General features: G+C 42.7%; 1 protein-coding gene across 2 annotated transcripts in view; it reads left to right on the forward strand.

Annotated features, from left to right (window-relative positions):
- Positions 1–23,824, forward strand: part of eipr1 (EARP complex and GARP complex interacting protein 1) — a 69,657-nt gene extending 45,833 nt beyond the window's left edge. For both annotated transcript variants that reach the window (XM_078213205.1, XM_078213206.1), the window contains 3 exons: positions 5,026–5,193; positions 13,828–13,995; positions 20,707–23,824. In XM_078213205.1, coding sequence (XP_078069331.1) covers positions 5,026–5,193; positions 13,828–13,995; positions 20,707–20,878 — 508 coding nt within the window. In that variant the 3' untranslated portion in view covers positions 20,879–23,824. The remainder of the gene's footprint in view (positions 1–5,025; positions 5,194–13,827; positions 13,996–20,706) is intronic.
- Positions 23,825–25,184: the final 1,360 nt, after the last annotated feature.

The following is a 25,184-nucleotide window of genomic DNA, read 5'->3' on the forward strand; positions in this document are numbered from 1 at the left end:
CACTCTGGGATGTAAATCATCAGGTCCGGGGGATTTATCAATTTTCAGTCCCTTTGGTTCCTCCAGTAAACCATTTTTAAAATCAATTCTAATAGTTAATACCATGATTATACAGATTCACATATTTATTCTTCGAAGGACAGCATCATAGTTCTACCCTGCCTTCTCAGCAGCTATAGATGTCAGCCTTGTCAGTGTCACCTATGTCTTGATAACAAATCAAACAAAATAACTAACTATATAATTTGTTTTGCTGGTATTGGTCGAACATTGGATATTGTACAAGAGAACTTTGGTCTTCTCCAAAAAGTGCCATGGGCTAGTTTGCAACTACCTAAAGAAGAGGATGGGATCTGATCTGAAAAATCACACATACCAAGTTGCAGCAGTCTCTCAATGCTAGATACTGAATACTATTTACCACTTTCCTTTCTGTAGAACATAGAACATTACAGCGCAGTACAGGCCCTTCGGCCCTCGATGTTGCGCCGACCAATGAAACCAATCTAAAGCCCATCTAACATATACTATTCCAATATCATCCATATGTTTATCCAACGACCATTTAAATGCCCTTAATGTTGGCTAGTCCACTACTGCTGCAGGCAGGGCATTCCACGCCCTTACTACTCTCTGAGTAAAGAACCTACCTCTGACATCTGTCCTAAATCTATCACCCCTCAATTTAAAGCTATGTCCCCTCGTGCTAGCTATCACCATCCGAGGAAAAAGGCTCTCACTATCCACCCTATCTAAACCTCTGATCATCTTGTATGCCTCTATTAAGTCACCTCTTAACCTTCTTATCTCTAACGAAAACAACCTCAAGTCCCTCAGCCTTTCCTCATAAGACCTTCCCAACATACCACGCAACATCCTGGTAAATCTCCTCTGCACCCTTTCCAATGCTTCCACATCCTTCCTATAATGCGGCGACCAGAACTGTACGCAATACTCCAAGTGCGGCCGCACCAGAGTTTTGTACAGCTGCAACATGACCTCCTGGCTCCGAAACTCAATCCCTCTACCAATAAAAGCTAACACTCCGTACACCTTCTTAACAACCCCATCAAAGCACTTTAACTACTTTTGCTCAAGGAATACAGGTTCAGAATATTACTGTTGTGATGATAATAGGTAGTTGCTATAGATATATATATATATAGGTTTTCTTATGTTTCTATAGAATGTTTAAAGTTTCAGCTTCATTCTACAGGGAGTCGGTATGTCTGGTAAACATTTAGCTCAAGGATTGTAAAAGCAAGTTAATTACTAATTTCAGCCAAAATTTGTTACTTTGATCGAGCTAATGGACTTTTGTTTACACAAAAGATTGCTTGGGAAGTTGGTTGACAGGGTCATGTGATAATGAGGTTAGTGTGCAGAGCTGGGTCTGTGGCAGGATGAAAGAAGCTTTGGCATTGCTATTGGAGGGCTGCTAAAGTCAGAGGCATTTCCTGAGAACTCTCTCTCCACAAAATCTCTCTGAAAACTTCAAAACTGTTCATACAATTTATAGCAAATATCCCTGGGTTTACTAACTATTTATTTAAAAGTGGTGTTGATCTTTGCATGAATTTGGAAATGGAACAGTCATAGCTAGAAAGTAAAGTTGCTTCCTTTCATTTTAAATATTGTGCAACTCTTACTGGTTAAGCTGCTTCATTTATTAGATTTATATTTAAACAGTGTTATTACATAAAATTTGTTTCACTATAAAAGATCCATACGTTGTCAGTGGAATCATTCCTGGAGAGAAATATCCTATCCTCACATTTATGCCAAAAAGAAAAATTTTGGGGATCTCACCTGGCTTCCTAATGTAACTTGGGGTTCTGTCCAGTACCCTAACACTGTTTCTTAAAGCAGTATCTTTAAGCAACTCACCACATAATGGAGTTGAACAAGAAGTCAGAGCTTTGTACCAAATATCTGTCCATTTTGCATTATTACTGGAGAAGTTTATTTAAGGATAGCTATAACTAGTTTGATATCAGTCATCAAACTTCCACCTAGGTCTTCACTGTAGTATCACGGGAAATGGTTTTCATTGCCACAGATTCAGAGATTATTGCTGTACTGTTTATTTAAAATATTGTTAATCAAATCATGAAACTATGTACTACCATAATACTGTTTTTGGGGTAATGTGTTATGTTGAATGGCCTTCAAAGGTTTTCATAACATTTTGTATAAACTATCCCAAATATTGTATAAACTGTCAAAAGTAAAACACAAATTTAAAAAAATGGCTATCTCAGTGTCTGCATAAGTCCCCTGGGCCTGATGAAATATATCCTAGGATTCTTTGGGAGGCAAGGGATGAGATTGCAGAGCCTTTGGCTTTGATCTTTGGGTCCTCACTGTCCACGGGGATGGTGCCAGAGGACTGGAGAGTGGCGAATGTTGTTCTTCTGTTTAAGAAAGGGAATAGAAATGACCCTGGTAATTATAGACCGGTTAGTCTTACTTCGGTGGTTGGTAAATTGATGGAAAAGGTCCTTAGGGATGGGATTTACGACCATTTAGAAAGATGCGGATTAATCCGGGATAGTCAGCACGGATTCGTGAAGGGCAAGTCGTGCCTCACAAATTTGATTGAATTTTTTGAGGAGGTAACTAAGTGTGTTGATGAAGGTAGGGCAGTTGATGTCATATACATGGATTTTAGTAAGGCGTTTGATAAGGTCCCCCATGGTCGGCTTATGATGAAAGTAAGGAGGTGTGGGATAGAGGGAAAGTTGGCCGATTGGATAGGTAACTGGCTATCTGATCGAAGACAGAGGATGGTGGTGGATGGAAAATTTTCGGACTGGAGGCAAGTTGCTAGCGGAGTGCCACAGGGATCAGTGCTTGGTCCTCTGCTCTTTGTGATTTTTATTAATGACTTAGAGGAGGGGGCTGAAGGGTGGATCAGTAAATTTGCTGATGACACCAAGATTGGTGGAGTAGTGGATGAGGTGGAGGGCTGTTGTAGGCTGCAAAGAGACATAGATAGGATGCAAAGCTGGGCTGAAAAATGGCAAATGGAGTTTAACCCTGATAAATGTGAGGTGATTCATTTTGGTAGGACTAATTTAAATGTGGATTACAGGGTCAAAGGTAGGGTTCTGAAAACTGTGGAGGAACAGAGAGATCTTGGGGTCCATATCCACAGATCTCTAAAGGTTGCCACTCAAGTGGATAGAGCTGTGAAGAAGGCCTATAGTGTGTTAGCTTTTATTAACGGGGGGTTGGAGTTTAAGAGCCGTGGGGTTATGCTGCAACTGTACAGGACCTTGGTGAGACCACATTTGGAATATTGTGTGCAGTTCTGGTCACCTCACGATAAGAAGGATGTGGAAGCGCTGGAAAGAGTGCAGAGGAGATTTACCAGGATGCTGCCTGGTTTGGAGAGTAGGTCTTATGAGGAAAGGTTGAGGGAGCTAGGAATGCTCTCTCTGGAGCGGAGGAGGCTGATGGGAGACTTAATAGAGGTTTATAAAATGATGAATGGGATAGGTAGAGTGAACGTTCAAAGACTATTTCCTCGGGTGGATGGAGCTATTACAAGGGGGCATAACTATAGGGTTCATGGTGGGAGATATAGGAAGGATATCAGAGGTAGGTTCTTTACACAGAGAGTGGTTGGGGTGTGGAATGGACAGCCTGCAGTGATAGTGGAGTCAGACACTTTAGGAACATTTAAGCGGTTATTGGATAGGCACATGGAGCACACCAGGATGATAGGGAGTGGGATAGCTTGATCTTGGTTTCAGATAAAGCTCGGCACAACATCGTGGGCCGAAGGGCCTGTTCTGTGCTGTACTGTTCTATGTTCTATTTGCAATGTGAAAGCTGGTCTGTGTCGAGAGAACAATTCAAACATGGTGAGTATTATCAAACACAGTTCTCTACTGACACAAATTTGAAAGTTTTGGGGCATATTGTCCATGTTACTCATGGAACAATTTTCAATAGCAGAAACAGACAAGAAAAATGGTCATACCCTTTGTCAGTATTGTGGTCAACTTGCATGTCATTGTACTACAATTTATCATTAAGCATGACTGAAGACACAAATGATGTTGAGTTATTCATGCAACTGTGTTAAATATTAAAGTTTGATGAATCATAGAAGCTGGTAATTGAAGAACAGGATATGTGATGTATGTAATTAATAACAAACAAAACTGGGGGTTTTATTTAAATTTATGGTTTATGAACTTATTGCACTACTTTAAAGTGTTGCAGACTTAGAATGATGTCACAGCAGTTCAATTTTGTCTGTTTCATCCTGATTTTCATTTTTAGTTGTATTTATAAGGACTAGAAGTGGCTTTGTTTTCAAACAATTTTTAATTGTACCTTAGCCAGCACAGGGCACTGCAATTAACGTGGAACAATCAAGGTTCCCATTCCCAATTACAGGGATCCCTGCTACAAACAGAGTGAGTAAGTGAGTGACTAAGTGTGTGTGGCTTGATAAACACATACGGGAAGCGAAAAGAGGGATAGAAACCGCATATCGACGCAGGTTTGGTGGGCCAAAGGGCCTGTTCCTATGCTGGATTGTGCTTTGTTCTCTCTTTGCTCTTTATGTGCACATGGTTAGTGGTGACCTGCAGCACTCAGTCCAGCTCACAGTTGGATAGACCACCAGCGTTCTCTAACCAAACTCTCACATACTGTGAGGAAACTGATACAGGTGGATCCATATCCCAATACGAGGCACTGCCTTCAAGACAGTACAGTAGATGGGGAAAACAGCACCTGACAGACTACCAAACACCTGGGGTATTTGAGCAGAATCCCAACTGTATATGATTATAAACCAATTCCTTGCTGGGGCTTCACTGAACTAGGTTTCTCATAAATGTAATTTTGATAAAAGGTTTAGAAAATTCCAAATCACGAGTATGCTTTTGACTCTTGTCAAATGCAGGATAGAATGCCATTTATTTGTTTCATAGATAATAAGCATTTTCCATGTTTGCACTAAGCATGTCAAAAGTGAACTACTTTACACACTTTCTTTTCATGTAGTCAAGTTTACTGTATGGAAAATGCCCATGGCCAATTGGTACGAGACCTTGACTTCAATCCCAACAAGCAGTACTACTTAGCCAGCTGTGGCGATGACTGTAAAGTGAAGTTTTGGGACACCAGAAATGTTAATGAACCAGTCAAGACTTTGGAAGAACATTCCCACTGGTAAGTGTTTCCTCTGTTCACTCCACATCATGACTTGGTCAAGGTAGCAGGGTGATTCAATTCAGTGATTTCTTTATGCACATCACTATTGCTTTGCGTCCTATCCACCCTGAGCTGTGTTTAAATGTAAGGGACAATTTTTTCTTCCTTCCAAGAAACGCATGACATTTTCCCATTAGAAACACATGAGTTTCATTTGTGACGGGAATTATAATTTGGGTTACATGGCTGGGAGCCCAGCATTCATACTAAACCTTTGAGACTTTTTTGTTATTTGTTAAAATTTATTTTGCTGGATTTGCTAAGATTCTGATCTGAATGGCAATGCGCATCTACATTCTGTCACTGTCCAGTAATGTATCAAACCATTAGTACTTCAATACTTTGGTAACCTGTAACACAGGTTCCAATTTGGGTCCAAATGCAAGATAATAACAAACAAATACACATGTACACATAGAGTTACATTATCACAAGACAGTGAGCCCTCTTGATACCTCAATGACTAAAATGGGCTTATTCTGGTCTGCTGAATTACATAGGAATGTTCCAGGTTTGATTTCTGGCTTGTGTTGAATTTAGTGATAGATCTGCTACAATGAACTTAGCATCTGTGAGCTAACGTGGGACAACAGTGAGCCTGAGTTTCCATTCATAATTGCCGTCTTGTATAAGTGGAATGTGTAAATATGTGTGCTCGTCTCTCATAACACATAGGAAGATGAAGTGGTTAGATTTGACTGTGTAAGCTAGTTCTTGGGTGTGATTACAGCACTAAAACCACATTTGTGAACAATCAGGCTTGATTGTTGAAACATGATACGTTAAATAAAATTAATAAATTGTCTATTTTTATGTAATGCATTAAAACATACATGTCAAAATATGTACTACAAGGTGACTCCATGCCTTCAGCAGAGAATCACATTTGGAGGGAGAGGATCAAAGGGATGAAGCTCCTCATTTCCATTCATTAATTCCTGAGATGCAATCCTTGCAAGCATTGATCCCTGCTGGGAGCTCTGGATTGCAGAATTACTCTGTATATATCATTTGATGTAATTTGGATATTTAATGTCAACCTTACATTATAAAAGATCTTTGAGGACTTCTGCGAAGGCTATTCAACATATCTCGGATACACATTAAAATATACTAGTCCTTGGTACATAGAAGATTTAGACAAGTAAAATAGTAGGCTGAGTTAATTAAGTTTTCTGTACCTTTTTTAAGTTCCAAGAAACAGTGTGTTTTAAAATATATAGTGTTTCTTCTTGGACACAGGGTAGAAGGATGAGGGAAGTGTTAATAAAGCCTGATAGCGCAAGCTGGTGATCCAATGGAAGTACTATCCTTGATGGAGGAAGGGAAAATAACATGCGCCCATAAGTTGCAATCTCCGGAACGTCATACTGGGCGGAACGGTGGTAGGCGCTGCTGCCTCTCAGCGTCAAGGACACAGGTTCAATTCTGGACTTGGGTAACTGTGTGGAGTTTGCATGTTCTCCCTGTGTCTGTGTGCGTTTCCTCTGGGTGCTCAGTCCAGAGATATGCAGGTGAGGTGAATTGGCCTTGCTAAATTGTCCCTTAGTGTCTCAGGTTATGTCGGTAAGGTGGATTAGAATTATGGTTGTGGGTCTAGGTAAGATGCTGAGTCGGAACAGGCTCAATGGGCCAAATGGTCTCCTTCTGCACTGCAGGGATTCTATGATAACAGGGCGGTGCTCCAAAGATGCGCCAGGCACCCCCCCCCCCCCCCCCCCCCTCCTCTATCCCCACCCACCCGTCCAGCCAGAGGTCCCCACATAAGGCTTGCATGGCATTTGCCCAGGACATTTAAACTTCTGTTGGACAACTACCCTACGCTGGGAACCATTCAAAATTCCAATTTACATCCCAATCTTTGGCTGGTTCTGTCTTACCAGAATAATTACCCACGACAAATTAGAAGAATTAAAACCACTCCTTACTCCTGGGTATCGATACTACTGAACAACCCTCCCTACTGCTCAACTTCCTGACTAACCTGAACACACTGACCCCCCCGCCCCCACCGCCCCCGACCTCCCTACCAACCCTCTGACAAACATCACTCTCCAGCTGCTACCCTCCTGACTGCCCCCTTTGTCAGAGCTCTTAACTGTTTTGACGAAAATATACATATTAATCATGTATAGCTGAGACAGAAAAACTTTGAACACATGAAATGGAAGGAGAAAAAGATACAAAGAGGGGCTAATGAGGACATTTTTCTTCATTCCAATTCTAACTGCCAAGCATAGTTTGATCATTTAAATCGGGTAGCTTAACTCGGGTCAAGGTATTGCCTTGAGGAATGAACCAGCGAATGACTATCATGTACTTTGTTTCACTTAAACTGACGCAATGTGTGTAGATGTTCTTTCTGTTTGCTTCCAGTACACACACATGTGCCACACTGTGAGCCCAACTGATAATCTTAAAATTTGTTCTCAGCGTAATATTTAGCGAACTGAAGATTATTTAGAAAATGTTGTCCATTTGCAGAATCACATCTAATGTTGGGCACTATGTTTTGAGTTTTACAAGCTCAGGCTGGTTAGGTCTGGTCTGTACTTTGTGCCTGTTGCGGACACAGAAGGGACATGCTGTTTGATGTGATCCGCCAGTCTTTAGAATGTATGGCTGACGCACCTAGCATTATACCGGCACTGAATTTATATACCATCTTATTTATTTGTGTGATAGGCAGAATGTTTCTTTGGCTTGACGGCAGCATCTTGTTAGTGGAGGATACCACTCATGCTGCTAGTGCATAGGTAGCAGTGTGAAAGTGTTTGGGGGCCACATTTTCTCTTAATTAATTACCTCAAATGCAGACTGCAGACATTCATGTATTCTTATCTGGTTAAAGTCATACTTCTAGTAAAAAAAGAAGTAGTGTGATAGTGATGAAAGTAACAGGAAAGTTAAGGGAGAGGAGTGGCAGAGAAGAGAGAAATAGATTCAGAAGAGGAGTGGTGAAGTTAAAATTAGGTCGACAAAGACATCAGAAACTGTTCTTCAACCATATTCCCATGCCATTAGAACTCAACCACTTTGATACAATTGTGTAAACAGCAAGAAAAATTGAAGCAAAAATTAGTTTTTTTGGGAGGGGAAGAAAAACAAAGTCACTTGCATCATAAAAAATTGTAATACGATGAATACTTTGAAATTCTATCAGAGACTATGGCCGCGATTCTCCCACTGCGACCCGCAACTTTTCTGGTGGGTCGTGGTGGGAGATGCGCTTCTGCGGCCTTGAACAGAGATTTGCGCATGCGCTGGGAACGCATGTGCATCTCGCAGAGCAGGCGAACAGTCGCTGGTCAGACCATGCTGGAAATTAGCGGGAAGGCAGGTAAGTCATTTAAATCTTTTCTGCATGTATTTTAAATATGTGTATTTGTTCATTATTGGGACCTTTCAGGTCCTGATTGACTCTCCCACCCCGCCAGGAGTACTTCATTCCGGCTCCCCATGTTCGGGAGACCCCCGGAATGAAGGGGGGGCAATCGGGGCCCCCCCAGGGGGTCGGGTGGCGGGGGGTGGTGCCCCCTGGGCACCTTGGCACTGCCCACTGGGCATCAGGCAGTGCCAAAGGGACAGGACCTATTGTGGGTGGGTTCTAGGGGCGATTGGTCGATTGGTGGATTGCTGATACTCTGCATGGCGATCGATCCGGGATGGAGGGAAGGCAGCGATCGGGGTGGGGTGGGGGGGTGGGGCTGGGCCCTGCCTCCGGGGAGGGTCTGACCCCGAGGGGTGGGGGGATCGCCACTGCTGGATGCGGGGCGCTGGACATCGGGCCGCTCTGGGACGGGGTGGGGGGGGGGGCGGAGGTTGGGGCTGGCCTGGAAATTGCTGTGGGGGCTGTGATCGGGCTGTGGGGGGGGGGGGGGGGTGGGGGGGCTGGAAGGGCAGCACTGCGGAGGTCCCAGGCTGGGCAGTGATCGAGCTGGCCAGCAAATGGGAGGTTGACAGTTTGGGGCCACTGCGCATGCACAGAGCTCCAGGACTGTCAAATTCTGGCGTGAATAGGCCCCCCCACCCCCCATCCCCGGGTTTTTAATGTGATTCCCGACTGGGACCTCTTCAGCGCAAAGAGTGCGGAGATTCGAGTGAGAAGCTGAACTGACGGAACAGTCGGGATTTAGAACAGTTCTCCCACCAATTCAACACTTTTGGGAGAATCACGGCCTATGTTTCTTCACTGTGTCTCAATCATTTGAAAAATTACTTCAATAAACTTGCTGTATTAGAGTAATGAGCGAATGGTTGTCACATTTTAGTTAAAACAGGACTTAGATAAACATTGGAAACCACTCACCAAGTCCCGGTGACAGATGAGCAATGAAATGGGAGATGTAGTACTGAAAAATAAATGAAAATTAATAATGGAAAGTATGAGCATAAGTGTTTTTTTAAAATCACTGCCTTGTAAGTTATTGCAGGATTTGTGAGGAGGTGATTTTTCTGTAGCATTGCATGGTTAGCATAGACTAATAAGCAACATTGTAAAATATTGCTTACATACAAAGATGAAACTCTTAATGATATAGGGAGGGCAATTGACCATGCTGGGTGCTAAATGAGTGATAGCAGGCATTATCCCATACCTGATTCAGAGTATCTGCCTGATGCATCTGTTTTAGGATCCCACTCCCAAATTTTGTAGGAAGTAGGCTAGTCGCCATCTACAAAAGTTAAGTTTTTTAAAAAACTTGTCTCACTGTAGACATGGGAAGAGCTGCAGTACTGCTCCTGACCCCACATTAGCCGTGCAATCGCTGCCAGCCTAACTCCGTGGGTGGCACAGTGGTTAACACTGCTGCCTCACAACTCCAGAGACGTGGGTTTGATTCCCAGCTTGGGTCACTGTCTGTGTGGAGTTTGCACATTCTCCCCGTGTCTGCATGGGTTTCCTCCGGATGCTCCAGTTTTTTCCCACAGTCCAAAGATATACAGGTTAGGTGCATTGGCCATGCTCAATTGTCCCTTAATGTCATGGGATGTGTAGGTTTGACTGGAGTGAGACTGGGGGAGAGAGTCTTAGCAGGAGTGCTGAGAGTAAGCAAAGAAGTGATTTAATTATTCATTTATTCACTTAAGGGTATTCCTTGTATATTTCGCGGGCTTTTTTCAGGGGTTTGAATTGAGGAAGTGAGGTCAGCTGAAGGGGATTCTGGGAGGTTGAGTCTTAGTATAAAAGGCAGTTACCTGGGGCGTTCGCCGGGAGCATAAAAAGCCGGCTGCACTATACAGCGGGCAGCGTCGGGAGCGGGCAGTGGAGTGAGTGGGAAGCAGAGTGTGAACTATAAGGGCTTTGGCTCACAGGGCTGTGGGAAGCAGAGTGTGAACTATAAGGGCTTTGGCTCACAGGGCTGTGGGAAGCAGAGTGTGAACTATAAGGGCTTTGGCTCACAGGGCTGTGGGAAGCAGAGTGTGAACTATAAGGGCTTTGGCTCACAGGGCTTAGGCTGAAAGGGCGAGGCAAGGTTAGTTATTTTTTATCCAACCCTATAAAGGATAAGGGCAGGTATGAGTGATCGGCCAGTTCAGTGCTTCCGATGTGGGATGTGGGAGTTCCTGCAAACACCTAGCTTCCCAGAGGTTCACATATGTGCCAGGTGTGTGGAACTGCAGCTCTTGAGGGACCGTGTCATGGAACTGGAGCTGCAGATCGCTGACCTTAGTCTAGTCAGGGAAAATGGGAGAAAAATTGACAGCAGTTATAGGCAACTAGTTACACCGGGGCATCGGCAGGAAGACACGTGGGTCACAGTTAGGAGGAGTAAAGGGCAGAAGGGTAAAGTACCAGGGAGTACTCCAGTGGCGGTCTCTCAAAATAGGAAGGGCTTGGTGACAGGTGTGAGAGGGGAGGGGAGTGAACAGTTAGAAGAGGGGTCACCTGTGGTTGTCCCACTCCAAAACAGGTATATTGTTTTGGATAGTGTGGAGGAGTGTGCCTCTCCAGTGGTAAGACACAGTGACCAGGTCACTGGCACACAGTCAGGCTCTGTGGCCCGGAAAGGGAAGAGAGGGGTTAGGAGAGCGATAGTGGTGGGGGATGCATCAGTTAGAGGCACAGACAGGCGATTCTGTGGGTGCAAACGGGACTCCAGGATGGTAGTCTGCCTACCTGGTGCTGGGGTCACGGATGTCTCCGAGCGGATAGGAGGCATATTAAAAGGGGAAGATAAAGAAACGGATGTCATTATACACATTGGTGGAAATGATGTAGATAGGAAGAGTAGGGGGATCCTAAGAGAGCAATTCAGGGAGTTGGGAAATAGGTTAAAAAGTAGGGTCACTAGGGTGGCCATCTCTGGGCTGCTCCCAATGCCTCGTGCCAGTGAGGCTAAGAATAGGGAGTTGGTACAAATGAATGCCTGGCTAAAGGACTGGTCCAGGAGGGAGGGCTTCATTTTCATAGATCAATGGGAAGTTTTCAGGAGAGGATGGCACCTGTACAAGAGGGAGGGGTCACAACTAAGTTGGAAGGGCACAAATATCCTGGCTGGGAGCTTTGCTAGTGCAGTTCGGGGGGGTTTAAACTAGTATGGCAGGGGGGTGGGGATCAAAATATTAGGTCTACAAGTGTGGAGGCTGGGGACGAGCTTGGGGCTGGGACAAGGCTGGCAAAGAAGAAGAGCACTCTGGGGGAGGACGACCTCACTGGGCCTGGAGGTCTGGAGTGCTTATACTTCAATGCAAGGAGCGTAGCAGGCTTCATTCTATGATCATCTTGCTGGTGCCAGTACAGAGCGAGACTGCGGATAGTGGGAACCTGTCTCGGGGGCAGGGAATTCAGATGGTGTTCGTAAAGCAGAAGTGGAAATGAATAGGGTTGGGAAGCATTTTCTGATCAGGGCCAGTGTGATCTCCTGGACTCGTTTCGATCGCCACAGGGGGTCGGAGAGGAATTTCCCAGATTTTTTTTTCCCCATATTGGCCCTGGGGTTTTCACTCTGGGTTTTCGCCTCTCCCTGGAGATCACATGGTCTGGAATGGAGGGGGTGGGGGTGAGTTAATAGGTTGTGATGAACAAAGCATCGTAGCTGTGAGGGACAGCTCGGTGGATAGGATATTAGGATGTAGATAGGCTGGAAAATTGGGCGGGGATCCTGGATTCAGGATTCAATCCTGGACCGGGGAGCGGCGCGGGCTTGGAGGGCCGAAGGGCCTGTTCCTGTGCTGTATTGTTCTTTGTTCTTTGTTGGAGGGATTGTGGGGTAAATATGTGGGGATAGGACCGAGGTGGGATTGTTGTTGGTGCAGACTCGTTAGGCTGAATGGCCTCCTTCTGCACTGTAGGGATTCTATGATTTAAACTCCAATATGTCTCAGCCTCCCAAAAGCTGCGAGCTGGCTCAGAACCTGAGCTGGCAGATCTTATGAAGGGCCAACCTGGTGTGCTGTCCAATTGTCATCCATGGTTCGCAGGAATGATGGTAATAAGACCCAAGGTCCAATTTGGAGCAACCCTCAGACTGGTTTCTTCAGACACTAGCCATATAGACAAAATAATTTCTCACCATAGTAACGAACTTCAATCAAATAAATAATTTGTTGTGCAAACATGGAACAGTACAACTGGCACTCACTCAGATGGTACGGGAACTCTTTTCGTTTATCGGGATTCAGTGGCAGTACAAAGTACAATACAGCACAGGAACAGGCCCTTCGGCCCTCCAAGCCTGCGCCGCTCATGTGCCTAACTAGACCATTCGTTTGTATCCCTCTATTCCCAGTCTGTTCATGTGGCTATCTAGATAAGTCTTAAACGATCCCAGCGTGTCCGCCTCAATCACCTTGCTTGGCAGTGCATTCCAGGCCCCCACCACCCTCTGTGTAAAATACATCCTCCTGACATCTGTGTTGAACCTTGCCCCCCTCACCTTGAACCTGTGACCCCTTGTGTTCGTCACCTCCGACCTGGGAAAAAGCTTCCCACTGTTCACCCTATCTATGCCCTTCATAATTTTATACACCTCTATTAGGTCGCCCCCCTCATCCTCTGTCTTTCCAGGGTGAACATCCCCAGTTTACCCAATCTCTCCTCATAGCTTAGACCCTCCATACCAGGCAACATCCTGGTAAACCTTTTCTGTACTCTCTCCAAAGCTTCCACGTCCTTCTGGTAGTGTGACGACCAGAACTGGACGCAGTATTCCAAATGTGGTCTAACCAATGTTCTATACAGCCGCAACATCATATGCCAACTTTTATATTCTATGCCCCGTCCAATAAAGGCAAGCATGCCATATGCCTTCTTCACCACCCTCTCCACCTGTGCTGCCACCTTTAAGGATCTGTGGATTTGTACACCCAGGTCCCGCTGTGTGTCTATACTCCTGATGGTTCTGCCATATATTGTACAGTTCCCCCTTACATTAGATCTACCGAAATGCATCACTTCGCATTTATCTGGGTTAAATTCCATCTGCCATTTCTCCGCCCAATATTCCAGCCTATCTATATCCTGCTGTATTCTCTGACAATGTTCATCACTATCCGCAACTCCAGCAATCTTTGTGTCGTCCGCAAACTTACTGATCACACTTTGAACTTTATTAATGGACTGAAAATGTTTTACTATTTTGTACACAGGGTATGGAGTGTCCGATACAATCATTCACACGATCAGTTGGTGCTGACTGCCAGCAGTGACAGCAGAGTCATTCTTTCCAACATGGTTTCTATTTCGTCAGAGCCCTTCGGCCACCTAGTGGATGATGATGATTTAAGCGACCAAGAAGACAATCACAATGAAGAAAAGTAAGTAACCTGTCACAATCTTTTAAAAATTTATTATTATTAGCTACTTATTAATTTTAAAAACACCAGCAATTGATAGACAATGTGAGGAGTTCTATAGTAGTGCTAACAGACTAATCCGTATTGATGATATAATATAATTTGGGTATACTAACTTAGTGGCCACGGGACAGGACTGAAAACCCAGAGGAAACCCTCCTCCTCCTCCAGTTTCTCAGTTAACTATTAATGCCCTCAGGGCAATGTAAGCTGAGCAATGAATACTAATGGACTTATAAAGAACAAGCTGTACATTATTGCTGTTTTTCAGTCTACAGTTCAAAGCAGGTTATAAATATAATTTTAAAGGCATTATCCTACTTCAAAATACCTAAAGCTCAGTTTGAAAAGTTCAGAGTCCACCAAACATTGATTTCATGTCGACCTGTGCAAACTCTTTGGAGAAACTGCCAGTCAGTCTGTTACTCTAATATAGAAGTTGGAGGAATTTGTTATTCATTTCAATTGGCATGCAGGTTTGTGTACTGAATTATAATGTTTTCTCCAGAGTTTGGGGAAACAGAAAATGTAGCTTTAAAAACAACTGAATACTTTTACCTGGCTCTCCCCCAGTGTGGAGCCTAGCTAGTGAACAAGTTCAAATTGGAAAATCGGGACAGTCCTTTAGCTTTGTCTCTGTTACTGTGTAAGAAGTTTAACAACACCAGGTTAAAGTCCAACAGGTTTATTTGGTAGCAAAAGCCACACAAGCTTTCGAGGCTCTGAGCCCCTTCTTCAGGTGAGTGGGAATTCTGTTCACAAACAGAATTTATAAGACACAGACTCAATTTACATGAATAATGGTTGGAATGCGAATACTTACAACTAATCCAGTCTTTAAGAAACAAAACAATGGGAGTGGGGAGAGCATCAAGACAGGCTAAAAAGATGTGTATTGTCTCCAGACAAGACAGCCAGTGAAACTCTGCAGGTCCATGCAACTGTGGGAGTTACAAATAGTGTGACATAAATTCTGATTCTAGGATCGCATGATAAAGACTCAGGAGGAAAAAAGCAGAAATATTTATGTGAAATAGTGTGACATAAACCCAATATCCCGGTTGAGGCCGTCCTTGTGTGTGCGGAACCTGGCTATCAGTTTCTGCTCCGCGACTCTGCGCTGTCGTGTGTCGCGAAGGCCGCCTTGGAGAACGCTTACCCGAATATCAGAGGCCGAATGCCCGTGACCGCTGAAGTGCTCCCCAACAGGAAGAGAACAGTCTTGCCTGGTGATTGTCGAGTAACTCTGTTACTGTGGTCAGAGGCTTCATGCCGGTGATGGAGGAGCATAAATTTCCCACCATAAACAAACACCTAAAATGTAATGACTCTTACACAATTATTCTTATCTGTAGAGTACCTTTGAATAACCATTGTCATTAACAAAAATATTTAATAAATTTGAGACAAATGGAACTCTAATGCAGTACAGTAATTAACCCACACTTCATCAACTTTACATATTTAAGATAGGATAACAAAGAATTGTTCAGTTTACAGAACGCTGACCTCTTATCTCTCGGACTTGTGTTGAACTTCAGCTTGGCTTCTTCCATCTGGTTCTGTAGAATGAGTTGAGATAACCTCAACCCAATCCTAATCGATGCGAGTCCACAGCACAAGATAAAATATTTCATGGGAAAATTTTCCACCACTTGATAAATTAGTTTTACCCAGGGCATTCCCAGCATGATAAAACCTTGACAAAAGAATTCAGCGTCAAGGATTAATCTACCCTATTCCTATTTCACTTCTGTTCCTAATTAATGTACCTTTACACCCATAGTAGAACCAGAAAGCATTTTGATAGAGCATAGAACATTACAGTGCAGTACAGGCCCTTCGGCCCTCGATGTTGCGCCGACCAGTAAAACCAATCTCAAGCCCATCTAACCTACACGATTCCAATATCATCCATATGACCACTTAAATGCCCTTAATGTTGGCGAGTCCACTACTGCTGCAGGCAGGGCATTCCACGCCCTTACTACTCTCTGAGTAAAGAACCTACCTCTGACATCTGTCTTAAATCTATCACCCCTGAATTTAAACCTATGTCCCCTCGAGCTAGCTATCACCACCTGAGGAAAAAGGCTCTCACTATCCACCCTATCTAATTCTCTGATCATCTTGTATGCCTCTATTAAGTCACCTCTTAACCTTCTTCTCTCTAACGAAAACAACCTCAAGTCCTTCAGCCTTTCCTCATAAGACCTTCCCACCATACCAGGCAACATCCAGGTAAATTTCCTCTGCACCCTTTCCAATGCTTCCACGATGCAGCTGTATAGAACGCTGGTTAGGCCACATTTGGAGTACTGCGTCCAGTTCTGGTCGCCGCACTACCAGAAGGACGTGGAGGCGTTAGAGAGAGTGCAGAGAAGGTTTACCAGGATGTTGCCTGGTCTGGAGGGTCTTAGCTATGAGGAGAGATTGGGTAGACTGGGGTTGTTCTCCTTGGAAAGACGGAGAATGAGGGGAGATCTAATAGAGGTGTACAAGATTATGAAGGGTATAGATAGGGTGAACAGTGGGAAGCTTTTTCCCAGGTCGGAGGTGACGATCATGAGGGGTCACGGGCTCAAGGTGAGAGGGGCGAAGTATAACTCAGATATCAGAGGGACGTTTTTTACACAGAGGGTGGTGGGGGCCTGGAATGCGCTGCCAAGTAGGGTGGTGGAGGCAGGCACGCTGACATCGTTTAAGACTTACCTGGATAGTCACATGAGCAGCCTGGGAATGGAGGGATACAAACGATTGGTCTAGTTGGACCAAGGAGCGGCACAGGCTTGGAGGGCCGAAGGGCCTGTTTCCTGTGCTGTACTGTTCTTTGTTCTTTGTCCTTCCACATCCTTCCTATAATGCGGCGACCAGAACTGTACGCAATACTTCCAAGTGCGGCCGCACCAGAGTTTTGTACAGCTGCAACATGACCTCCTGGCTCCAAAACTCAATCCCTCTACCAATAAAAGCTAACACTCCTTATGCCTTCTTAACAACCCTATCAACCTGGGTGCCAACTTTCAGGGATCTATGCACGTGGACACCGAGATCTCTCTGTTCATCCACACTACCAAGTATCTTACCATTAGCCCAGTACTCTGTAATCCTGTTACTCCTTCCAAAGTGAATCACCTCACACTTTTCCTACTGAATAAATGTTTGCAACTGGCACATCCCATATCATAAACAGTTATTTGGATCCAACTCGAGGATAACTATTTTACTATTGGACCCCAGTGTGTCTTCTCTATTAGACAATCATTGATTTTCATACGTTCGGAAGATAATAGGTGTCATTATAATTAGGGATTGAAGAATTTGAAATCTTGATGAACCAATTCTTTATGGTTTCAACCTGTGTACATTTAATGACTGTTAAATATGTCTATAAATGAGAACATTTAATTATAAATGAGAAAATTGTAAATGGCATTCTTTGGTCATAGTAATTAGTTCATTACTGTTTATCATTGAGGATTTCAATGCCTGTGGTTACTGTTGAATAACATCACTAAAGCTGACAATTTCAACTAAAATTTAGGTTAACTGTTGACCAATTAACAGTACTATTTCACTGAACTGGACATTGCCTGTATTATTGATAGTCACAGTTTACTTTTTTAAAGAAAGACAGTAAAACCATTATAAAATTAACTTGGTTAGCAATTTGCAATTAAGTTCACTAAATTGTGTCCAAATTTTTAAAAACTCTCATTTTTACTGCTGTTAATAAAAGTATTTCCAGTATTGGTAACCATTTCTAATTAGAAATCATAGAAACCTTACCGTGCAGAAAGAGGCCATTCGGCCCATTGAGTCTGCATCAACAACAATCCCACCCAGGGCCCAATCCCGTAACTCCATATATTTATCCCACTAATCCATCTAACCTATGCATCCTGGGACACTAAGGGGCAATTTAGCATGGCCAATCAACCTAATCCGCACTTCTTTGGACTGTGGGAGGAAACCAGAGTACCCAGAGGAAACACACGCAGACACAGGCGAACGTGCAAACTCCACACAGACAGTGACCCAAGCTGGGAATCGAACCCAGGTCCCTGGAGCTGTGAGGCAACAGTGCTAACCACTGTGCCACTTCACCTAATTGTTTAAAGTTGCTTTTTTGTATTATATTTGGAAGTTATATTTTAAACATAATTCAGAACTTTAAAAAGAGCATTATGAACTGCAACTATATAACAAGAAGATGGAAAGCACTTTCATTTAACTAACCTCTTTCATGTCTATGAAATGCCCCTACCCAACACATTTCACGTGTGCTCACTGTTGTGATACAGGCACACAAGATTTCATGGTCTCATTTCAGCAATGAAATGAATGACTAGATCCATCTATATTATCATCGTCTGAGGGATATTGGTCAGAATACTGCAACAACTCTCCCGCTTTTTGAATAGTGCTAAGGGATTGTTTACTTCCACATTAGCAGGGAAACAGGACCTTGGCATAATGTCTCATCTGAAAGCCATTATGGCACTCAAGTCAGTACTATACTGAAATGTCACCTTGGATTGTGTGTTCAGTTTCTGAATTGGTACTTGGAACTTGCCCTTTTGACTCTAAACCCATGCTGAAATATTAATTGACTTGACAGGGCAAGAATTATTTTGCTTTTGATATCTATTATGACTGAAGCTACCTTGATTTTATCTCCACATGTTTGTGGATCGTACTATTACAGTTATATAATCGCAATGATTTTTTCCTTTGGAAAAATAACTCATTTATTCTTTCCACCATAAGATGGAAAAAAAACTTCACCAAAATTGGTCATAATTTTTTATTATCAGACTAATTATGTCAGTGCAACTGTAAGTGAGATTTTGCACCCATGTTGTGCCATGCATATGTGAATAGGCAGCCAGAAGTATATGATGAAGTAGGTTGACCTGAATGAATCTGTTGCTTAGTGTGCATTTCAGACTCTCACAATTCAGCAGGACACTAGCTTTACCTTAAAAAAAAATAATTGAACTACAGTACTCAGTTCTTGTCAGGATAAAACATGTGACCAGAAAATGTTCCCTTCATTATTCATGTGTTCCCTGAATAATGCTTCTGTGAATGACGGTCAATACAACAAACTGCATTTGCTTAAATATACAAGGTCATGAGGTCTGAGACACAATGTTTTGGGTTCAAGTCCCACTTCAGAACTTGAGCAGAAAAAGCAATAGTGAACTCTTGTACAGAACTGAGGGAGTCCTGTACTGTCAAAGTGCTGTCTTTAGGATGAGAAGGTGAACCAAAGCCTCACCTGCCTGCTCAGGTAGTTGTATAATATCCTATTGTACTACTTTGAAGAAAAGAAGGGAAGTTATCCCAATTTCCAATCCAATATTTATCCCTCAATCAACATCTCAAAAATACAAATCTGGTTATTGTTGTTTATGGGAATTTGCTGTGTAAAATTAGCTTCCATGTTTCCTATATTACAACAGTGACTGCATGTTTGGCATAACTTCTCTGTTTTTATACTCTGTGCCTCTATTAATCACAGAGCTGATTTTTAAAAAATCACTCTTCTCGAATTGTCTTGCCACCTTCAAAGATTTCTGCACATAACACTGAGTCTCTCCGTTCCTCCTTAAAAATGTTTATTCTCTCCTATGCTTCATTCCAAAATGCATCACTTCATAATTCTCTACAATAGATTTTATTGCCATGTGCCTTCCCATTTCACCAGTCTATGTAATCCTGAACTCTGTTACTGTCCTCTTCACTTTTGCTATTTTGGCAAGTGTTATATCCTCTGCAAGCTTTGAAATTATGCCATGTCTACTGAAGTCCGTGCATGTGGACCAGATCACTGGTCTTAACACATACCCATGGGGAGGCACCACCATATACTTTCCTCTGGTTTGAAAAACAACTGTTACTATTGCCCCTTGTTCATCTGAACTCCTGAGGCTGACTGATACAAAATGATGATGGAATTGTGAGAAAGATTTAAACTTGCTTGATAAACTTAATCGTTAGACTGAGCCTGAAACTACATTTTATTGTAACTGCTGTAGCAAAGTAGAATCAAAATCGTATGGAAATTTAATTTGGGGTAGGTTGGCACAAGTGTAACCAAAAAAGGCAACGGCAAGAATTAAGGATTGTGGACAAACAGTCTATTTCCCCCTCCTTTCCTTCTCCCTTATGTACTCAGTGAGTGGTATGTTTTGTCTGTATAGCACAAGAAACAATACTTTTCACTGTATCCCAATACATGTGACAGTAATAAATCAAATATTTTATGTAAGACTTTAACATGATATAGTTATATAAAAGAATAAGAGGACAGTAATTTAACTATTTGTACAAATAATACTTCGATCATATGGAAACAGTGGTGACAGATGTTGCACCAAGTGGTGGATACTGAGAACACAAAGGGCTGAAAAATCTGTATTGGGTGGGTCGAGGAGAAAATTAAATATTGGATTGTGTACACCTGTTACCATATCAAACCAAGTTACCTGATTTGATTGCGCTTGTGGCTTGATGGATTTAGCCGAGGTTATCCTTTACGTTATACTATATATAGTGATATATGATGAGGTTGAAGGGACTTACCCATTAAATGGTGTTTTAAGTTGCATCGGGTCATCTAGTAAGTGCTAAAATAGTTAGCTATCTATCGATTTTTCTTTGCAGGAAAGAACCACTACAGGACAGCATAATAGCCACATATGAAGAACATGAAGATAGTGTCTATGCTGTGGAATGGTCCTCAGCTGATCCATGGTTGTTTGCATCTTTAAGTTATGATGGAAGACTGGTGATAAACCGGGTACCGCGAGCATTAAAATACCGAATTTTGTTGTAATTTTGCTGTACAATAAAATCACGCGGTGGGGGTTGGATTTTTAACATTTTGACATGGTTGGAACAGAGGAATCCCCATAATGTATGGTAAACTCAGAAGTCTGGGTTTCTTTGCATGCTACATTGTGTTTTATATTATTAACTTGTTCTCCTCCTAGAGGTCTTCTTGATTGACAGGCCTGGCTTCCTGTTAGGTGAGGTGCACTCTGGAGAAAGCCATATGGATCAGGTAGATAGTATCAATGACCATGGAGTGAGTAGGCACCTGATCCTGACCCTGGGCGGAAAGGGAGGCGGAGGGAGAGGACTAATCTTTAACTGTGGGGTGGGTGGCAGTGGCTTATGTGGAGGTAGGACGAAGCATTCCTGTGAAGGCACTTGCCTTTTCTCTGAGGCTATCCTTCCCTTGCTCCTGCTGCTGCTTGGGAAACCAACTGGCAACAGTGAAACTTGCAAAGTAGGATAAATACAAGGCTTCCAGCCTCGTCAAGATAAAAAATGTCAATCTGGCTCCTGGGAGTGGGTTGGCTTCCGCCCCTTGACCTATGGCTTCCGACCTTTGTCCCACTGAAGTCAGTGGATTGGAGTCAGACTCCCAGCGTGCTTTTTTTTTTACCCATTTACCCATGTTCAAATTTGACCCCAACCCCAATTTTCCTTGTTTTGAACAATTCACGTACAATTTCTGTTGTATGAAATCTGGAATAGAAATTGGCATTAAGAAATTATAACACATTCCCCACAAAGCTGAGGATCATTAGCAACAATTGTCGTAGAATGTGTTTCAAAATCTTGATTTGTGAAATCAATAATTTAGATAAATGAATAAAGGAATGGAATAATTTTGATGCTACACTTTCATGCACCATGCAGACCTTTCACTATCATGAGACAAACATGTTTAATCTTCCAATGAATGGTTTTACTTGTTTCTCCCTGTCCCCAAGATAATTGAGTTGAAAACCAGGATATCTATCTAACTTTCCAACACGCACACAATCTTGATTTGTCTGACTTCCGTAGTTTGCTTCCTTGGTCTCGGTAGCCTAGGAAACATTGCATTCCATACAGTGTTTAAACGTCTCAAAACCATTGATCTTATTTTGTAGAAGCTATTCACCCAACCTTTAGTTAAATGAATTAATTGGTTACAGTACAACTGTTGGCCTTTTTAATGGGAACTGCAACTTCAGTATTTGGATAAAGAACTCTAATAAACCATTTGCCTTAACATTTATGTGAACTGTGAACTTTGATTGGATAATTTATAAACTAGATATACTTACACCATCCAGTTGGGACCATACTTCTGAATATTTAATTGAATATCTCATATTTGATTAATAGATCAGATGATGCCAATTTTTTTTAATGCCTCCTGCTTCTCCTTCCTATATATTACAAATAAAATGCAAAAAGCATACCCATTTTATTCTTGAAGTAGGATAGATTGTATAAACATTCCTAATTGGAAGATATTGGCTAACATCCTGGTTCTGATATTTCACAGTAATATGATTGAATTTACCTTTAAGGTTGTCATCTGTGTAACTTCAATAATGTTCGTGTGTGCAATCCTCGGCGTGGTTTTGGAGATTATACTTTGATTTAGAGCTGTTAGACTTGTTAAAGTTCAGGGACATTGCAGTCTGAGTCATGTACTCAAACCCTATCATCAGTAGGACTTTCTAACTTTTTATCCTATCATGAGATTTCTGACAGACTTTAATATTTCCAAATGAATCTAAGTACACATCTACAAATTCCATTTTATTCTATGAACTATGGCTGACCTAAGTTATCTATATTTTACCTGGAAGAAAGCTAGACACACAGTAGCTTTCCTTTCCGCTGGTCACATTTAGCCAGACAATCTATTTTTCTCACTGAAACCCATGTATCTCTTTGATTTTACAATACTTATGATATGTTGTTTTGAGTTAAAACATAAGCATGGGCCTGGATATTAACATGGGTGTGTTAAGTAGGCGGCGCAGGGAGTTTTGGATGGAAAGCCTGTAAGGCCGGGTCTCCCTGTACAATCACAATGTGTATCTTTTCCACTTAATAGGTTCCCTCCTTGGAAGTTATCCTAATTGACAGGTTTCGCTTCCAATCATTCAGGAAGGCCTATACGGCAGGTCACAGGAGTGGGTAGATTTGATTCCTGAACTCAGCAGGAGGGGATGGGACACGTGGGGGTTTGACCCCCAATCCTGGGTGTTTCTGTATCTTTGTATGGGGAGTGGAGGTTTGACTGACGTTGAGAGCGTTTGGTTGGGCCAGGAGAAACTGCTCCTCTTCCTGCCCCACAAGCAATGTGTAAAGGCACTTGACGTCACCCCAAAACTATTACCTCCTTTCAGTTGCTGGCTCTGCTGAAGCTTGGGAAACCTGGTCAATCTCTGTTAAGTCAGCAAAGCAAGTTAAATCTGAGGTTGCCCAATCTTTAATGTGTTTCACAATGAGGTACTTTGAGGTGTGAAAGTTTAAAACCATGATGACCCTCTGTGCCACTCTCAGCTGTTCATGCTTTTGATGTTCCCTGAAGATCTTGCTCCAATATAGCACCTCAAGATCCTCATGACTGAAGCGCATGCTCCAAAAGCTGTCTCATGGAAGAGATCCTGGAAAGTCTGCTTGTTATTACCTCCCACAAGTTGGGTGCTGTTGTGATGGACTGGCTCTATTCCTAAATTCCAGTGCAGTTTCCTGCTGCTTCTTCCCCCTACATGTGCATTCTAAATAATCAGATTCTCATAGTTAACCACATGACTTCAAACTTCAGAAGATTGTTGCATAATTTGCCCTTTGAGGATTCCATAAGGTTTCACAAGAACAATGTGCAAAATAAATATATCCCTGTAAGAAATCCAAAGATATGACTTTGCGTCTGTCAATGAAATCAAAGCTGCAGTTTACCTTTAATAAAACATTTTTTCCTGAATCAGTTGATCCTGACAAATGTGCCTGATTAATGCAAGCATCCATTTAGAAGATTGAATGGGAAGTTGAAAGTAATAGAGTTTGAGATGGATGACATCATGTTCTAATTCTGAGATTTGCATCAGTGCAGCAGAGAGGATGGACCCTTTTTCAGCCTACACTCTGATGCAATTAATCACAGCATAAATGAGGTAAGAAAAGAGTGTCTCCATCAGATCATCCCCAAATAACAAGTCACTCTATCTCACTGGCTCCACCACACTTCCTGTTGTTATTGTATCTGTTTGCTTATTTTTTCCCCTCACTTCTGATCTCGCCTTTTCTATGTCTCTGCCCTCTATTGGAGTCTGATACATGTGTGTATCCAAAGCAAAACTTGTGACAGCTACTGGCATAGCCAGGATGCACTACACTTGAGTGGGTAAAACGTAGAAGACCAGTCAGGAGTGCATTGAGTTGAGTCTAAAGGTAAGAATACACTAATGAAGGGACAGCAGAAGATGAACTAGAACAGGTGAAGTTGGGCAATGCTACAAGTAAGCAATCTTAGTGATGGCACAAATATGAGTTTGGAAGTTCATCGCAGGGTAAAATATGCCATATGTAAGCAGACTGGTTTAATTTAAAACTGTTGGCAGGCAGAGGGATGAAGTCAGTCGCTAAGGAAGAGTTTGCAATAATGAAACAAAATGATGGTTTCAATTTCCCCATGTTTAATTGGAGGAAATCTCTGCTTGTCCAGCATCATCAACTGGATGTCACAGAAGCAATCTGATAATTTAGCAGGAGTGGGGAGGGGCGCTGGTGAGGTAAGATGTCAGCATACATGTAAAAATGAATGGCATGCCTTTGGATGATTGTGTTTGAGTGACAGTATATAGATGAAAAATAGAAGGGGACAAGGATTGATCCTTACGGGACACCAGTGATAATGGTGCAGAAACAGGAAAGTGATTCATTACAAGTGATTTTCTGGCTCTGATTAAATGAAACCAGGTGAGAGCAGTCACACCACATTGGAACAACAGTGGACAAGCATTGGCAAAGGAGGGTGTGGACAACCCTGTCAGGTGCTGCAGAACATCAAAAAGGATAAGGCAACATTGGCCATAATTTTACAGCCTGCCATGAAAGGGATGGGAGGTAAAATAGGCTGTGCTAAGCACCTGTCAGTCTCCATGCACCCATACTGTGATTTTAGCAGCTGCAGGGGAGGCAATGGGTGGCTCACTCACCCATGGGCTAATTGAAGCTTTCTCCAGCCATGGCTAGGCTTTTACCCATGGCAGGGGAGCCCGGTGTTCAGCCTGCCATGTGAAACATGGTGGCCATGCAAGGAATGGCTTGTCTTATTTCAGCTT

The sequence above is a fragment of the Mustelus asterias genome, chromosome 5 (genome assembly GCF_964213995.1).
Source record: "Mustelus asterias chromosome 5, sMusAst1.hap1.1, whole genome shotgun sequence".
NCBI classification, from domain to species: domain Eukaryota; kingdom Metazoa; phylum Chordata; class Chondrichthyes; order Carcharhiniformes; family Triakidae; genus Mustelus; species Mustelus asterias.